At 35.1% G+C, this 19,284-nt stretch overlaps 1 protein-coding gene across 3 annotated transcripts; it reads left to right on the top strand.

Moving 5' to 3' along the window:
• The first annotated feature begins 1,560 nt into the window (after positions 1-1,560).
• Positions 1,561-3,525, top strand: LOC121251722 (fasciclin-like arabinogalactan protein 7). Of its 3 annotated transcripts, none has more exons than XM_041151058.1 (2): positions 1,561-1,712; positions 2,469-3,525. In XM_041151058.1, exons 1-2 carry the CDS (start codon positions 1,591-1,593, stop codon positions 3,301-3,303), a joined length of 957 nt encoding a protein of 318 aa, XP_041006992.1. In that variant the 5' UTR covers positions 1,561-1,590; the 3' UTR covers positions 3,304-3,525. The 3 variants fall into 3 exon arrangements, with proteins under 3 accessions (XP_041006992.1, XP_041006993.1, XP_041006994.1); XM_041151059.1 differs by lacking the exon at positions 1,561-1,712 and adding an exon at positions 1,769-2,002; XM_041151060.1 differs by lacking the exon at positions 1,561-1,712 and adding an exon at positions 2,016-2,255.
• Positions 3,526-19,284: the final 15,759 nt, after the last annotated feature.

Raw genomic sequence — 19,284 nt, 5'->3', positions numbered from 1 at the left:
TCATTTGACCGCAAATTCCAATGAAACCTCACACGGCACGCATCTCCTCCCACACCATTAATGTTTATTATTATTTTTTGTTTAGCTCATTGATGGTGTGAAAACAAGCAACTTATTATATTAATTTGGAATTAATCCATAATAATAACAATAATAATAACAAGATTATTACGAATCTTTTGAAAATATTGTGGGCTGGCTTCTGAACCCGAATGGTTGGTTTGTCGGCAGGTCCGACTGTCCAAGGGTCACACATGGGAAAAACGGCGTCGTTTGGTAGCATGTAGCATGAACTAGTGCGTGGGGAAGCGACGCCGTATCATTTGTATTGTTTTGTCGGTGGGTGCGCATGTAGGCCGAATCATTGTGTACAGTTGGCATCGGGTATCATAGTGGTGGGCCACGACCCGACAGCCAATGCTAATTGGCCCAAATCTCGTGGTGGGCCCATCAGGAAACCTTACCTATTATTTTAGTGTAATGTTAAATAGATTATATACCTTTAAAAAGGTGTTTTAGGTGAAAAATGGGAAAATTACACACATGTTTTGAAGTTTTAAGGTCCATTTCTACAGTAACTCTGAATCTTCATTTTTGTTGAAAAATGGAGAGTAAAACAAAGTCCATTTGGCTTTGTGACTATTATTGAGTTAGCCTAAGTCAAAATACTTTCTTTTTTATACGAAAAATCCTTGTGTTATTAAATAAAAGAGAAACAAGCTGTGAAAGTGATTATTGGAGTAATTCATTAATCAGATTGTTTTGAAACATTTAACGGGGGAGGGTCCAGCAACAGGGAGATTGGACATTGAAATGAGCTTTGAATGGTGGGGTTTAGGATAGCCAGGTCCAGAATGTACAGAAAGTAGATACACTGATGATTGTGGCATATATTTTACATGTTTATAGTCATCATTGTCTCAGTTGCCCGCCCCAGTCATCTAGGGGTGTTCATCCATTTTTGTATTGCCCGCTCACTGCCATATATACAGTTTTTTTTTTGTATGAAATATATATATATATATATATATATGCACGTGAAGCTTTACATTACATAAACTTGAAAAGATTATAAAAGAAAAGACATGTTAAAGGTGCTCAATCACAAATCCATTTTTCATACCAGAGTAGATTATAATAGATGATAAACAAAACCCAGCATGTGCACATTACCTACTAAATCGTTTTTAAAACTATGGGGTGGATTGCAGGGTTGGTGATTCAACTCTCTCAAGTATTAAAAAACGAGTTGATTTTGAAAGCCCACCCGACATAGCCTCTTCCGTTGAGAAGGACTTGCCCGTATTCTTTTACGAAAAATGTTTTACTCACAACACTTTATATAACATATTATATAATAATATATTAAATAAAAAATATTTTTATAAAATTATATTTTTTTATAAGATATTTTATAAAAATACTCTTTATTTAACATATTATTATATAATATATTATATAAAATATTATAATCATTACTCTTCTTTTACCTGGTTTAGAAACAGCAACCCCTCGTAACTTGTACCTACTCTTTACCTTTAGTACTTTACATCTATTAGGACCACCACCACTGTTTTTTTTTTCTTTATAATGAATCCTTCTTTATATAAACTCAAAAGACATTGGCATTGCCATCTCCATTCCATTTTCATTCCCCACCTCTCTCTCTCTCTCTCTCTCTCTTTCTCTCTCTCTGAGTTCCTCTTCGTGAGGTCAGTGTCCTGTAGTCTCGCTATAGGTTTCGTGTACCCTTTCTTAAGTTACTGTTTTATGATTTGGCTACGCATTGTTCTTTTTGGTTTCTCTTTTCTCATCAAAGGGTATAGATTTGTGTTAAATGGCTTCTATTTTTAGCAGATTCAGATCTGTTTCTTTGTTGTTGGTGGTGTAAATTGTGTGGCTTGGCTTCTTCTTCTTTACAGAAAATTTGTTGACTCTTTTTTGGTGTGTATGAAGGATATGGTAAAGAACCACATTTCAGAAACAAAGAGGAAAAAAACATGTAATGTACTGCACTTGCAGAAGTGTTTCCATACGAGAAAACGGATCACAAATCAAGTTTGCGTGCAAGTCATGTGTCCACATTCTGCATATTTCAGTGCCATCTGTTGTTGCATCACTTCTGTCTGGTTCATCATATCTACTTAAACTTCACCCCTTTTCTCCTGTTACGTTTCTTGATAAGTTGGTCAAGATCTAAATTTGCTTAGTTGTGATGTTAAGCATGCATCCGAGTTCTTCTGGTTCTTACAGAGGTTTGTTGTGTTCTTCTGGTGCTTGTAGAGGTTTATTGTTTTGGGTTGTAAAAATGGGCGTGTTTGGAAACAGGTTCTGGTCTCGGGGTAGATTCGAAAAACTTTCAACTCACATTGTTCTTTAAATGGATGGTCCCCTGGTCTGAGCTAATTGCTAAAGATGCTGAGATGTATTTTCTTACTGATTGATTGCCTTTACGTTACTTCTTGCAGGAATTTGGAGAGTCCGGTCTCATTAGGAATCAACTCAAGATTAATGAAAAACATGGAAGTACCCATGATTTTTATGGTTTCTTGTACACTGCTTCTTCTGTGTTCTTCATCAGCATATGCTCAAACTGCTAAATCTCCCTCAATAAGCCCAACTCCATCACCAGCACCAGCACCAGCACCAGAATATGTAAACCTCACGGATTTGCTCACTGTTGCTGGTCCATTCCACACCTTCCTCAGCTACCTTGAGTCCACCAAAGTCATAGACACCTTCCAAAACCAAGCCAACAACACTGAGGAAGGCATCACAATCTTTGTACCAAAAGATGGTGCCTTTTCATCTCTTAAGAAGCCTTCTCTTTCCAATCTCACTAAAGTCCAGCTCAAGTCACTCATTCTCTTCCATGGCTTGCCACATTACTACAGCCTAGCTGAATTCAAGAACCTAAGCGAATCAGGCCCTGTACCTACCTTTGCCGGTGGGCAGTACACTTTGAATTTCTCCGATGTATCTGGGACAGTGAACATTGGTTCCGGATGGACAAACACCAAGGTGAGCAGCAGTGTGCATTCCACTGATCCTGTTGCCGTCTACCAAGTCGATAAGGTCCTTCTTCCTGAGGCAATCTTTGGCACCGATATACCTCCAACCCCGGCTCCGGCACCATCTTCAGATATTTCCCCTGCTGCAGATACTCCATCTGAAGGAACAAATGGAGAGGGGTCATCTCCAACATCTGCACCCGGGAAATCTAATTCGTACAGGATGATCAACTGGGGAATTTGGAGTCACTTGGTTTTGGCACTTTCAGGTGTGCTGGTCTTCTTCTTGTGAGGGAGGATTTGTTGAATCTTTTTCATTTATATGCACCGTATATTTCCGGATTTGTTTCATTTTTCCCAATTGAAAACCATTTTTTGAACATATATGTTATCGAATTCATGTACGAGGATGCGAGTTCCATGCTTCAAATTGCCTCATGTTTGTTCAAATATTACAGTAGTTGTACACAATTCTCTCAGAATTGAGTTTTGAGTTATAATACGTTTGGCATAATGCTTGAGCTTTGTAGTTTGTACTGCATAATCTCAATACATACATTGTCCCCTTTTCTTTAAAGGAATCCCAAGCAAACTGAGAAAAGGAAGGTGTTTGACTGTTTGTATTACTATATTACCAAAAAGATTTGAAGGGCATGACTGTAAGATGGCGCATAATTACCTACTGAGTGCTCGGTTTTTTATTTCCTATAGAAGTTCTTTTCTTGACTGGGGGCCTTTCCAAACTTCTGTAAAACATGTTGTTACTTCAACAAGACTCTAGGAGACTAGGACAATCTTCCTCTAAAAGTGACATGTCCAACTAGAAAAAGAGGGGGCCGGAAAGCAGCAAAACTCAGTTAATTTTAAGTTAAGCATGCCACTTTCCACCCTTTTTCTGAGGTTTCAAGGTTAATCAAGTTGTTTGTGAGAAGCTTTTTGAGTTTCAAATATGAACATTCTGGCCAATCATGTGGTTGTGCTAAATTTTAAGGCTGTTCGTATTCACCCGCACACCCCTACCTCAAACAACTTGATTGGGATAATTGGAAGGAATAAAGTGGAAGTAGTACTGTAGGGGATATGCTACTAATGTGTAATTACTACTTCTATTATTGCATTCTCAAAGTAGATCATGAAGATGGAAGAGTTGAAGTTGCGTGGTTGGGATGTTGAGGTTCATTCCCAACAGGCAACAGCTGTGAGAAATGTAAAGTAGAAGAGATGCCCATTATATACCACAAAAAAGGAAGAAAAAATGGTAAACGCCAAAACGTGTGGACAACTCAAGCGTTACGACAATAGGCAATTAAATTATTAAAAGTATTGGGCAAAGAAAAAGCCAATGCATTTCCCCAGCTGTTGGTCCAACTAATAGGCAATTAATGACTATGAATTTGGCAGATAAACAATATATAAAAGCACCTCGATCGATCGTTACATATTAGAAGACACTTACAAATTATTCTGCTTTTAACCTCTTGATAGAACGATAGACAGCAGGCCCGTTGCCATTTTTAGCCTCTGAAAATAGTTACCATGACAGTTATTGAGAACTAATTTGAGATGTGGCTTTTACAATTTCAAAAAGGGAGACAGATCAATGGTAACAGGTGGTTTAATAGGCGAGATTATGTGCGCACAAGTTGGTGCCACGATGAATTTTCGAGGATTTGATAATCCTCTTAAGGTTGAAATTGTAGCTTTTCTGTCTTCAACAATTGTACAAATGCACCAAGAAAAAAAAGTGGGGATTCATTTATGGGGAAGTAGTCATAAGAGCACTTAGAACATTAAGGGATTTCAAAAAATTGCACAACATGTCGGAATAGGAAAAGGAATCATTCTCAACCCATGGTGGTGTTTCGGGCCTTGATCGGTGTGGTTTGGAGCCCTTGGCGGCAATCCGGTGTGTTTGTACAACATCCCTACATACATCTATGGCAATGAATGAAAAATAAATGCAAGAAAAATAAAAGAGAGAGGAATACACAGATTTATGTGATTCGGCATAATGCCTACGTTCACGGGTTGTTTAGAGGGCAAATCCAATATAATAAGATTGTTTTAAAGTCTCTCGTAGTCTCTCATCCTTGTTGTAAAATGGAAGTCGGAGATCTATTTTTTGGAGAAGATATTCTCTCTAGAGCTCGTCGAAAGATTGAAGAAGCTGATGAAATCAAAGAAGCCTCATTTCTCATCCGGCCTGATCTTTTTTTATTCTTGAAATTGAAAGTGGTGAGGGATGACAATTTTATTACTCTACTCACTTGTATGCCTGACTTGTTTTTCCTCCTTTCTCATTTTTTTTCCAACCCTTCATTCTTTTCCTTCTTTTCCCTCTTACATATTCTTTTTCCTTGTTCCCTCATTATCTCTTTCTTCCTCTCTCATTCTATTGTTCTGTAGTGGGGTCCCTTTGATGGGCTGAGCTTGGTTTATTTGAGCCTTAAATATTTTATCCCCTTCAGGATCAGTCACCTTCAAGAAGTATGTTGTCCACCATTTTACGTGGTTTGGTATGAACTGTCCATGTACTTTGGTATTGACAATGCAATGGATGATTTCTTGTTTACAGTTGCGATACACCACGTCACCCATAAAAAAACTTCTCTAATAGATGAATCAATAAGTTTAAATATACATTGGGCAAAAAAACTTAATGAACTATTTATTTTTCTTTGAAGAAAATCTATTTGTAAATTGAGTTATTGGCATAACGAATATACTATGCTGACGTGGATCATCCTTATCATCCATGACTGGCATATCGAATCTATTACACTCATCGCTTATATGCCTGACTTGTTTTCCACCCTTTCTCTTTTTTTTTTTTCCCATCACTTCCTTCGTTTCCCTCTTACATCTTCTTTCTTCTTATTCTCTCATTGTCTCTTCTTCCTCTCTCCATTTGCTTGACTTGCTTTCACTCATTTCTTATTTTTCTACTTTTTTTTTTCCATCTCTTCCTTCTTTTCACTATTACATCTTCTTTTTCCTTATTCCTTCATTGTCTCTTCTTCATCTCTCCTTCTTTTGTTCTCTAGTGGGATTTTTTTGATGCACTGAGCTTGGTTTCTCTGATCTTGAGGTATTTTATTCTCTTCAGGATCATTCACCCTCAAGAAGTATGTTGTCCACCACTCTGAGTGGTTCGATATGTTCTATCCATGTAGTGTAGTGTTGGCATTGCAATGGATGATTTCTTATTTGCAATTGTGATACACCCAGCTCCCATAAAAAAATATTCTCTGATAGATGCATCAAGAAGTTTAAACATACATTCAGCAAAAAAATTTAATGAACTATATATTTTTCTTTGGAGAAAATCTATTTGTAAGTTGAGTTATTGGCATATCGAATATACTATGCTAACGTGGATCATCCTTACCATTCATGATAAGGATGACTGACATATCGAATCTATTTCACTCATCGTTTGTTTGCCAGACTTGTTTCCCCCTTTCTCATTTTTTTTTTCATATGTTCCTTCTTTTCCCTCTTACATCTTCTTTTTCCGTATTCCTTCTTTGTCTCTTCTTCCTCTCTCCTTTTGTTGTTCTCTAGTGGAGTCCATTTGATGGGCTGAACTTGGTTATCTGAGTCTGGAATATTTTATCCCCTTCACGATCAGTCACTCTCAAGAAGTATGTTGTCCACCACTTTGAGTGATTTTATATGTTCTGTCCATGTAGTTTGATGTTGGCATTGTAATGGATGATTTCTTGCTCGCATAAAAAAATATTCTCTGATAGATGCATCAAGAAGTTTAAACATACATTCAGCAAAGAAAATCGAATATACTGTGCTAACATGAATCATCATTTCTATCCATGATAAGGATGTCTGACGTATCAAATCTATTGCACTCATCGCTTGTATCCTTGTTTTGCTTTCACCCTTTCTCATTTTTCTCTTTTTCTCCATCACTTCTTTCTTTTCCCTTTTACTTCTTCTTTTTTCTTGTTCCCTCCTTGTCTCTTCTTCCTCTCACTTTCTGTTGTTCTCTAGTGGGGTCCATTTGATGGGATGGGCTTTGTTTAACTGAGTCTTAGATATTTTATCCTCATCAGGATTAGTCACCCTCAAGAACTATGTCGTTCTCCACTCTGAGTGTTTTGGTATGTATATTCCATGATGTTTGGTATTTGCAATGCAATAGATGATTTCTTTTTTTACAATTACGATGCACCACGACTCCTATAAAAAAGTTTTCTATGATAGATGCAACAATAAGTTGAAATATACATTCGGCAAAAAAACTTAATGAACTATTTACTTTTCTTTGGAGAAAATCAATTTGCAAGTTGAATTATTGTAATATCGAATATACTATGCTCACGTGGATGATGCTTACCATCCATGATAAAGATGACTGACATATCGAATATATTTCACTCCTCGCTTGTGTGCCTGACTTGCTTTCTCCCCTTTCTCATTTTTCTTTTTTTTTTTCCATCACTTCCTTCTTTTTACTCTTACATCTTTTTTTTTTACTTATTCTCTCATTGTCTCTTCTTCCTCTCTCATTCTGTTGTTCTCTAGTGGGGTTTCTTTGATGTGCTGAGCTTGGTTTCTCCGAGCCTGAGATTTTTTTATCTCCTTTAGGATCAGTCACCTTCAAGAAGTATGTGACCCAACACTCTGAGTGGTTTGGTATGTACGGTCCATGTAGTTTTGTATTGGCAATGCAATGGATGATTTCTTTCTTACAGTTGCGATACTCCATGGCTCACATAAAAAAGTATTTTATGATAGATGCATCAAGAAGTTTAAACATATATTGGGCAAAAAAACTTAATGAACTATTTATTTATCTTTTGAGAAAATTTATTTATAAGTTATGTTATTGGCATATCGAATATACTATGCTGACTTGGTTCATCCTTATCATCCATGATAATGATGTCTGACATATGAAATCTATTACACTTCTCTCTTATATGCCTGACTTGCTTTCTACAATTTCTCTGTTTTTTTTCCATCATTCCATTATTTTCCCTCTTACATCTTCTTTTTCCTTATTCTCTCATTGTTTCTTCTTCCTCTTTCCTTCTATTGTTCCCTAATGGAGTCTCTTTGATGGGTTGAGCTTGGTTTATCTGAGCCTGAGATATTTTATCTCCTTCAGGATCTGTCACTCTCAAGAAATATGTCGTCCACCACTCTGAGTGGTTTGGTATGTAGTACCCATGTAGTTTGGTATTGGCAATGCAATGAACAATTTCTTGTTTGTAGTTGCGATACACCATGGCTCCCATAAAAAAATCTTCTCTGATAAATGGATCAAGAAATTTAAACATACATTGGGTAAAGAAACTTAGTGAACTATTTACTTTTTTTTGGAGAAAATCTATTTGCAAGTTAAATTATTGACATATCAAATATGCTATGCAGATGTGGATCATCCTTACTATACATAATAAGGATGTTTGGCATATCAAATCTATTCCACTCTTCGCTTCTATGTCTGACTTGCTTTTCACCCTTTCTCATTTTTCTCTTTTTTCCCATTCATTCCATCTTTTTCCTCTTGGATCTTCTTTTTCCTTGTTCCCTCCTTGTCATTTTTTTCTCTCTCCTTCTTTTGTTCTCTAGTGGGGTCCCTTTGATGGGCTGAACTTGGTTTATCTGAGTCTTACAAATTTTATCCCCTTCAGGAACAATCACCCTTAAGAAGTATGTCGTCTACCACTCTAAGTGGTCTGGTATGTGCTATCTATGTAGTTTGGTGTTGACAATGCAATGGATGGTTTCTTGTTTGCAGTTGCGATACACCACGGCTCCTATAAAAAAAGTCTTCTCTAATAGATGCATCAAAGAGTTTAAACATACATTGGGCAATGAAACATAATGAACTATTTATTTTTCTTTGGAGAAAATCTATTTGTAAGTTGAGTTATTGGTATATCGAATATACTATGCTGACGTAGATTATCCTTACCATCCATGATAAGGATGTCTGGCATATCGAATCAATTACACTCATCGCTTGTATGCCATACTTGCTTTCTCCCTTTCTCATTTTTCTCCTTTTTTTTTTCCATCCCTTCCTTCTTTTCCCTTGTACATCTTTTTTTTTTTTCTTATTCCCTCCTTGTCTCTTCTTCCCCACTAATTCTGTTATTCTCTAGTGGGGTTCATTTGATAGGCTGAGCTTGGTTTATCTGAGCTTGAGATATTTTATCTCCTTCAGGATCAGTCACCCTTAAAAAGTATGTCGTCCACCACTCTGAGTGGTTTGGTATGTACTGTCCATGTAGTTTGGTATTGGTAATGCAATGGATGATTTCTTGTTTGCAGTTGTGATACATCACGTTTTGCATAAAAAAAAGTATTATATGATAGATGTATCAAGAAGTTTAAACATACATTGAGCAAAGAAACTTAATGAATTATTTATTTTTCTTTGGAGAAAATCTATTTGTAAGTTGAGTTATTGGCATATCGAATATAGTATGCTGACGTGGATTATCCTTACCATCCATGATAATGATGTCTAGCATATCAAATCAATTTCACTTCTCGCGTGTTTGCCAGACTTTGCTTTTCCTCCTTTCTCATTTTTTTTTCCATCTGTTCCTTATTTTCCCTCTTATATTTTAGTTTTCCTTGTTCCCTCATTGTCTCTTCTTTCTCTCTCTTTTTGTTGTTCTCTAGTGGGGTCCATTTGATGGGCTGGACTTGATTTATCTGAGCCTGAGATATTTTATCCCTTTCACAATCAGTCACCCTTAAGAAGTATGTTGTCCACCACTTTGAGTGGTTTCGTATGTTCTGTCCATGTAGTTTGATGTTGGCATTGTAATGGATAATTTTTTGTTTGCAATTTTGATACACCCGATTCGCATAAAAAAATATTCTCTGATAGATGCATCAAGAAGATTAAACATACATTCGCCAATGAAACTTAATGAATTAATTTTTTTTTTCTTTAGAGAAAATCTATTTGTAAGTTAAGTTATTGGCATATCGAATATACTATACTGACGTGAATTATCCTTACCATCTATGATAAGGATGTCTGACATATCGAATCTATTTTACTCCTCGCTTGTTTGTCTGACTTGCTTTTCCCCATTTTCTCATTTTTCTCTTTTTTTCCATCCGTTCCTTTTTTTCCCTCTTAGATCTTCTTTTTTCTTGTTCCATCGTTGTCTCTTCTTTCACTCTCCTTCTGTTGTTCTCTAGTGGGGTCCATTTGATAGGCTGAGCTTGGTTTATCTGAGCCTGTGATATTTTATCTCATTCACGATCTATCACCCTCAAGAAGTATATTATCTACTATTCTGAATGGTTTGTTATGTACTGTCCATGTACTTTGACGTTTGCATTGCAATGGATGATTTCTTATTTGCAATTGCAATTCACCCAGCTCCCATAAAAAAAGTCTTCTCTGATAGATACATCAAGAAGTTTATACCTACATTGGGCAAAAAAGTTTAATGAATTATTTTTTTTTCGAGAAAATCTATTTCTAAGTTGAGTTATTGGAATATCGAATATACTTTACTGACATGGATCATCCTTACCATGATAAGGATGCTTGGCATATCGAATTTATTCCACTCCTTGCTTGTATTCCTGACTTGCATTCTTCAATTTCTCATTTTTCATTTATTCATTCTTTTTCCTCTTACATCTTTTTTTCCTTGGTCCCTCTTTGTCTCTCCTTTCCATCTCCTTTTGTTGTTTTCTAGTGGAGTCCATTTAATGGGCTAGACTGTTTTTATCTCAGCTTGGGATATTTTATCCCCTTTAGGATCAATCACTCTCGAGAAATATCTCGTCCACCAATCTGACTGGTTTGGCATGTACTATCCATGTAGTTTGGTGTTGGCAATCCAATAGATGATTTCTTGTTTGCAATTACGACTCCCATAAAAAAATCTTCTCTGATAGATGCATAAGAAGTTTAAACATAAATTCGGCAAAGAGACTTTATGAACTTTTATTTTTCTTTGGAGAAAATTTATTTGAAAGTTGAGTTGTTGGCATATCGAATATATTATGCTAACGTGGATTATCCTTACCATCCATGATAAGGATGTCTGGCATATCGAATCTATTTCACTCCTCGCTTGTTTGTCTGATTTGCCTTTCCTTATTTCTTTTTTTTTTTTATCTGTTCCTTCTTTTTCCTCTTATATCTATTTTTCTTTGTTCCCTCCTTATCCCTTCTTCCTCTCTCCTTCTATTGTTCTTTAGTGAGGTCCATTTGATTGTCTAGGTTTGGTTTATCTGAGTCTAGGATATTTTATCCCCTTCACGACCAGTTGATTGAGCTGAATTATTGTATATTTTATACATCTAAAACCTATATATTTGAATTATTTCATTAGATTATTATTGGTTTTAAATTAAAAAATAGTTAAAATGCATAAATCTGAGTTGTGATTGAAATTTTTTTATTGCATAGTTTATACATAATTTTATAACTTGTGATTTAATTGGATAATGTTCCTTCACATGCACAACATATTTTTTATATTCTATTCTTCCCTTTTATTTTATTTTATTTTCTTTCTTTTCTAATTTTATTTTTTTATAGGCAAAAAAATACAAAGAAATGTTAAAACAGGCACCAATATCTTGGTGTTGGGAATTTGGACGGAAGCCGCTTTGGGTTTTGCACGTTGGGCAATACACACATGGAAAAGAAAAAAAAGAAAGAAACACACGCACGCAAGCCGCACCGAAAAAAAAAAATTGGAAGGGCTTTTTTGTAAGGAGAGAAAACTTAAGAAAACAAAGAAGACATTTTCGCTTTTATTTTTTTGGAAGACGGGATGGAATTGTTTTGGAAGAAACAACGCACACAACGCCGTGCATTTGAAGAGCTCCTCCAGGGGTCCAACAGCGGCAGCCCAGCCAGCCTCCTCCATTGCTATCACATTCATCTCTATCCATTTGGCTTGTTCTTTTCACTCTCTACTATTTATTTAATTTTAGTTTAAAGTTTATGATGCATTTTTGAGATATTTGGCTTAGACCTTTGGGCATTTTATTTGTTGTTTATTTACTTTGTGTTATTTATTCTTCTCGCTTCTTTAAGCTTCCATTAAACATACATTACAATTGTTATGGATTGATTTTGAGAATTTATGATTTAAATGCAAGGATGAACCCTAGACTTTTAATTTTGGGATTTTTCAATTTTCAGTCCATATTTCGATTTTAATTAAGATTGTTTAGTTTAGTTGATTCCTTGACTGTTAATTTCAATTTGTTAGTCTTTTACATTTCATTTCGACACTCAAAAATCCAAAAATATGAATTTAGTCCAGGACTAGTGCCCTTTTCATTCTCGTTGCACTCTTCCATTCATTGCACATACCACAACTTTTATTTTCTCTTAGTGAATATTTTTTCCATTTTAAATGAGTCTGATTTTAAGTAACTTTCCCTAAGGAGACGATCTAGGAATTTATTCCTAATTATTACACGAAACCCTCTTGCACTTGGGATAGCCTTTGTGCTACTCATTTTTGAGTGAGTCACCAGTAACCCTCAAGAAGTATGTTGTCCACCACACTGCATGGTTCGGTATGTTCTATCCATGTAATGTAGTGTTAGCATTGCAATGGATGATTTCTTGTTTGCAATTGTGATACACCCAGCTCCCATAAAAAAATATTCTCTGATAGATGCATCAAGAAGTTTAAACATACATTCGGCAAAAAAATTTAATGAATTATTTATTTTTCTTTAAAGAAAATCTATTTGTAAGTTGAGTTATTGGCATATCGAATATACTATACTAACGTGGATCATCCTTACCATCCATGATAAGGATGACTGACATATCGAATCTATTTCATTCCTCGCTTGTTTGCCAGAATTTTTTTACCCCCTTTCTCATTTTTCTTTTTTTTTTTATTCATTCCTTCTTTTCCCTCTTACATCTTCTTTTTTCTTGTTCCCTCCTTGTCTCTTCTTCCTCTCTCCTTTTGTGGTTCTCTAGTGGGGTCCATTTGATGGGCTGGGCTTAGTTTATCTGAGCTTGGGATATTTTATCCCCTTCACGATCAGTCACCCTCAAGAAGTATGTTGTCTGCCACTTTGAATGGTTTGATATGTTCTGTCCATGTAGTTTGATGTTGGCAGTGCAATGGATGATTTATTGTTTGCAATTGTAATACACCCAGCTCACATAAAAAAATATTCTCTAATAGATGTATCAAGAAGTGCAAACATACATTCGGCAAAGAAACTTATTGAACTATTTTTTTTTCTTTAGAGAAAATCTATTTGTAAGTTGAGTTATTGGCATATCGAATATACTATACTTACGTGGATTATACTTACTATTCATGATAAGGATGTTTGATATATCGAATCTATTTTACTCCTCGCCTATTTGCCTGACTTGCTTTTCCCCCTTTCTCATTTTTTTTCCATCCGTTCCTTCTTTTCTCTCTTAGATTTTCTTTTTCCTTGTTCCCTCAGTTTCTCTTCTTTCTCTCTCCTTCTGTTGTTCTCTAGTGGGGTTCATTTGATGGGCTGAACTTGGTTTTTTTGAGCCTGAGATATTTTATCCCCTTCTCGATCAGTCACACTCAAGAAGTATGTTGTCCACTATTCTGAATGGTTTGTTATGTACTATCCATGTACTTTGGCGTTTGCATTGCAATCGATGATTTCTTATTTGCAATTGCGATAGACCCAGCTCCCATAAAAAAGTCTTCTCTAATATATGCATCAAAAAGTTTAAACATATATTGGGCAAAAAGTTTAATGAATTATTTATTTTTCTTTCTAGAAAATATATTTCTAAGGTGAGTTATTGGCATATCGAATATATTTTACTGGCATGGATCATCCTTACCATCTATGATAAGGATGCTTGGCATATCGAATTTATTCCACTCCTCGATTGTATACCTGATTTGCTTTCTCCCTTTCTCATTTTTCTCCTTTTCCCATTACTTCATTATTTTTCCTCTGACATCTTTTTTCTCTTTGTTCCCTCTTTGTCTCTTCTTCCTCCTTCCTTCTATTGTTTTCTAGTGGAGTACATTTGATGGGTTTGACTTTTTTTTATCTTAACCTGAGATATTTTATCCCCTTTAAGATCAATCACTCTCGAGAAGTATGTCGTCTACCAGTCTGACTGGTTTGGCATGTACTATTCATGTAGTTTGATGTTGGCAATGCAATAAATGATTTCTTGTTTGCAGTTGTAATACACCACGGCTCTCATAAAAAAGTCTTCTCTGATAGATGCATAAGAAGTTTAAACATACATTCGACAAACAAACTTTATGAACTATTTATTTTTTTTTTTTGGAGAAAATCTATTTGAAAGTTGAGTTATTGGCATATCGAATATACTATGTTAACGTGGATTATCCTTACCATCCACGATAAGGATGTCTGGCATATCGAATCTATTTCACTCATCGCTTGTTTGTCTGATTTGCTTTTCCTTATTTCTCCTTTTTTTTTTTTCTATTTGTTCATTCTTTTCCCTCTTATATCTATTTTTTCTTTGTTCCCTCCTTATCTCTTCTTCCTTTCTCCTTCTGTTGTTCTCTAGTGGGGTCCATTTGATTGGCTAGGCTTGGTTTATCTGAGCCTGGAATATTTTATCCCATTCACGACCAGTTGATTGAGCTGAATTATTGCATATTTTATACATTTAGAACCTATATATTTGAATTATTTCAATACATTATTACTGGTTTTAGATGGAAAAATGGTTAAAATGCAAAAATCTGAGTTGTGATTTAAATTTACTTATTGCATGGTTTATACTTAATTTTATAACTTATGATTTAATTGGATAATGTTCCTTCACATGCAAACCATATTTTTTATATTCTATTCTTTCTTTTTATTTCTTTTCTAATTTTATTTTTTTTATAGGCAAAAAAATGCAAAGAAAAGTAAAAAAAGGCACCAACATCTTGGTGTTGGGAATTTAGACGGAAGCAACTTTGAGTTTTGCATGCTAGGCAACACAAACATGGAAAAAAAAAAAAAAAAAAGAAAAAGAAACATACGTAAGCTGCACCGGAAAAAAAAAAAAAGAAAGAAAAATGAAGGGTTTTTTCGTAAATAGGGAAAACCTAAGGAAGCGAAGATGGCCTATTCACTTTTGTTTTTTTAGGAAGACGGAATATAATTTTTTCAGAAGAAACAACGCACATAGCGCCACGCATTTGAAGAGCTCCTCCAGAGGTCCAACTGCTGCAGCCCAGCCAGCCTCCTCCATTGCTATCACATTCATCTCCATCCATTTGGCTTGCTTTTTTCACTCTCTACTATTTATTTAATTTTAGTTTAAAATTTATGATGCATTTTTGAGATATTTGGCTTAGACCTTTGGGCATTTTATTTATTGTTTATTTACTTGGTGTTATTTATTCTTCTCGCTTCTTTAAGCTTCTATTAAATATAAATTATAATTGTTATGGATTGATTTTGAGAATTTATGATTTAAATGCAAGGATGAACCCTAGACATTTAATTTTGGGGATTTTCAATTTTCAGTCCATATTCCGATTTTAATTAAGATTGTTTAGCTTAGTTGATTCCTTGAATGTTAATTTCAATTTGTTAGTCTTTTACATTTCATTTCGTCACTCAAAAATCCAAAAATATGAATCTAGTCCAAGACCAGTGTTTTTTTCATTCTCTTTGCACTCTTCCATTCAGTGCACATACCACCACTTTTATTTTCTCTTTGTGAATATTTTCACCATTTTAAATGAGTCTGATTTTAATAACTTTCCCTGAGGAGACGATCTAGGAATTTATTCCTAATTATTACACGACACCCTCTTGCACTTGGGATAGCCTTTGTGCTACACATTTTTGAGTGAGTCACCAGTCACCCTCAAGAAGTATGTTGTCCACCACTCTGAGTGGTTCGGTTTCTTCTATCTATGTAGTTTAGTGTTGGCATTGCAATGGATGATTTCCTGTTTGCAATTGTGATACACCCAGCTCCCATAAAAAAATATTCTCTGATAGATGCATCAATAAGTTTAAACATACATTCGGCAAAAAACTTTAATGAACTATTTATTTTTCTTTGGAGAAAATCTATTTGTAAGTTGAGTTATTGGCATATCGAATATTCTATACTGACGTGTATCATCCTTACCATCCATGATAAGGATGACCGGCATATCGAATCTATTTCACTCCTCGCTTGTTTGCTTGACTTGTTTTTCTCCCTTTCTCATTTTTCTATTTTTTTCATCTGTTTCTTCTTTTCCCTCTTACATCTTCTTTTTCCTTTTTCACCCATTGTCTGTTCTTCCTCTCTCATTCTGTTGTTCTCTAGTGGGGTCCATTTAACTGGCTCGGCTTGGTTTATCTGAGACTATGATATTTTATCCCCTTCACGACCAGTCACCCTTAAGAAGTATCTTGTCCACCACTCTGTGTGGTTTGGTATGTACTATTCATGTAGTTTGGTGCTTGCGTTGCAATGGATGATTTCTTGTTTGCAATTGTGATACACCCGGCTCGCATAAAAAAAGTCTTCTCTGATAGATGCATCATGAAGTTTCAACATACATTGGACAAAAAAACTTAATGAACTATTTATTTTTCTTTAGAGAAAATCTATTTGTAAGATGAGTTATTGGCATATCGAATATACTATACTATCGTGGATCATCCTTACCATCCATGATAAGGATGGCTGGCATATCGAATCTATTTTACTCCTCGCTTGTTTGCCTGACTTGATTTTCCCCATTTCTCTTTTTTTTTTTTTCTATTTGTTCCTTCTTTTACCTCTTACATCTTCTTTTTCCTTATTCCCTCCTTATCTCTTCTTCCTCTTTCTTTCTGTTATTCTCTAGTGGGGTCCATTTGATGGGTTGGATTTGGTTTATCTGAGCCTTGGATATTTTATCTCCTTCACGATCAATTACCCGGAAGAATTATGTTCTCCACCACTCTGAGTGGTTTGGTATGTACTGTCCATGTACTTTGACGTTTGCATTGCAATGGATGATTTATTGTTTGCAATTGCAATACACTCGGCTCCCATAAAAAAGTCTTCTCTAATAGATGCATCAAGAAGTTTAAACATATATTGAGAAAATAACTTAATGAACAATTTATTTTTCTTTTGAGAAATTCTATTTGTAAGTTGAGTTATTGGCATATCGAATATACTATGCTAACGTGAATCATCCTTACTATCCATGATAAGGATGCTTGGCATATCGAATCTATTACACTCCTCGCTTGTATTCCATTCCTGACTTGCTTTTTCTCATTTCTCATTTTTTCATTCATTTCTTCTTTTTCCTCTTACATCTTTTTTTTCTTGTTCTCTCTTTGTCTCTTCTTCCTCTCTCATTCTAGTGTTTTTAGTGGAGTCCCTTTGGTGAGCTGGACTTTGTTTATCTTAGCATGAGAAATTTTATCCCCTTCAGGATCAGTCACTCTCGAGAAGTATGTCGTCCACCAGTCCAAGTGGTTTGACATGTACTATCTATGTATTTTGGTGTTGGTAATGCATTAGATGATTTCTTGTTTGTAGTTGCGATACACTACAGCTCCCATAAAAAAGTTTTCTCTGATAGATGCGTCAAGAAGTTTAAACATACATTTGGCAAAGAAACTTTATGAACTATTTATTTTTCTTTGGAGAAAATCTATTTGTAATTTGAATTATTGGCATATCGAATATACTATGCTGATGTGGAATATCCTTACCATCGATGATAAGGATGTCTAGCATATTGAATCTATTTCACACCTTGCTTGTTTGCCTGATTTGTTTTCCTCATTTCTTTTTTCTTTTTCTTTTTTTCCATCCGTTCATTATTTTCTCTCTTACATCTTATTTTTCCTTGTTCCCTCCTTATTTCTTCTCTGTCTGTTGTTCTCTAGTGGTGTCCATTTGATGGGCTGGGCTTGGTTTATCTAAGTCTAGGATATTTTATCCCCTTCAGGATCAGTCACCCTGAAGAAGTATGTTGTCCACCACTCTTATTGGTTTTGTATGTTCTGTCCATGTAGTTTAGTGTTGGCATTGCAATAGATGATTTCTTATTTGCAATTGTGATACACCCAGCTCCCATAAAAAAATATTCTCCGATAGATGCACCAAGAAGTTTAAACATATATTCAAGAAAAAAACTTTATGAATTATTTATTTTCCTTTGGATAAAATCTATTTGTAATTTGAGTTATTGGCATATCGAATATACTATACTGACGTGGATTATCCTTACCATCCATGATAAGGATGTCTGGCATATCGAATCTATTTCACTTCTTGCTTGTTTGCCCGAGTTGCTTTTCCTCCTTTCTCATTTTTCTCTTTTTTTTCCATCCGTTCATTCTTTTCCCTCTTACATCTTCTTTTTCTTTGTTTCCTCCTTGTCTCTTCTTTCTCTCTCCTTTTGTTGTTCTCTAGTTGGGTCCATTTGATGGGCTAGACTTGGTTTATCTGAGCCTGAGATATTTTATCCCTTTCACAATCAGTCACCCTTAAGAAGTATGTTGTCCACCACTTTGAGTGGTTTGGTATGTTCTGTCCATGTAGTTTGATGTTGGCATTGTAATGGATAATTTCTTGTTCGCAATTGTGATACACCCGACTCGCATAAAAAAATATTCTCTGATAGATGCATCAAGAAGTTTAAACATACATTCGCCAATGAAACTTAATGAATTAATTTTTTTTCTTTAGAGAAAATCTATTTGTAAGTTAAGTTATTGGCATATCGAATATATTATACTGACGTGAATTATCCTTACCATCCATGATAAGGATGTTTGACATATCGAATCTATTTTACTCCTCGCTTGTTTGTCTGACTTGCTTTTCCCCATTTTATCATTTTTCTCTTTTTTTCATCCGTTCTTTTTTTTCCCTCTTAGATCTTCTTTTTTCTTGTTCCATCGTTGTCTCTTCTTCCACTCTCCTTCTGTTGTTCTCTAGTGGCGTCCATTTGATAGGCTGAGCTTGGTTTATCTGAGCCTGTGATATTTTATCTCCTTCACGATCTGTCACTCTCAAGAAGTATGTTGTCCATTATTCTGAATGGTTTGTTATGTACTGTCCATGTACTTTGGCGTTTGCATTGCAAATGATGATTTCTTATTTGCAATTACAATTCATCCCACTCCCATAAAAAAAGTCTTCTCTGATAGATGCATCAAGAATTTTAAACCTACATTGGGCAAAAAAGTTTAATCAATTATTTATTTTTTTTCGAGAAAATCTATTTTTAAGTTGAGTTTTTAGCATATCGAATATACTTTACTGACATGGATCATCCTTACCATCCATGATAAG

Source organism: Juglans microcarpa x Juglans regia, chromosome 2S, assembly GCF_004785595.1.
Source record: "Juglans microcarpa x Juglans regia isolate MS1-56 chromosome 2S, Jm3101_v1.0, whole genome shotgun sequence".
Classification (NCBI taxonomy): Eukaryota; Viridiplantae; Streptophyta; class Magnoliopsida; order Fagales; family Juglandaceae; genus Juglans; species Juglans microcarpa x Juglans regia.
Note: the sequence above shows the minus strand (reverse complement) of the source record. Positions and strands in the feature narration are given on the sequence as shown.

Coding starts and splice junctions, on each gene's coding strand:
- LOC121251722 (XM_041151058.1), top strand. CDS start 1,591: ATGAATCCTTCTTTATATAAACTCAAAAGACATTGGCATTGCCATCTC. Junction 1,713..2,468: donor TCTGAGTTCCTCTTCGTGAG/GTCAGTGTCCTG, acceptor TACTTCTTGCAG/GAATTTGGAGAGTCCGGTCT.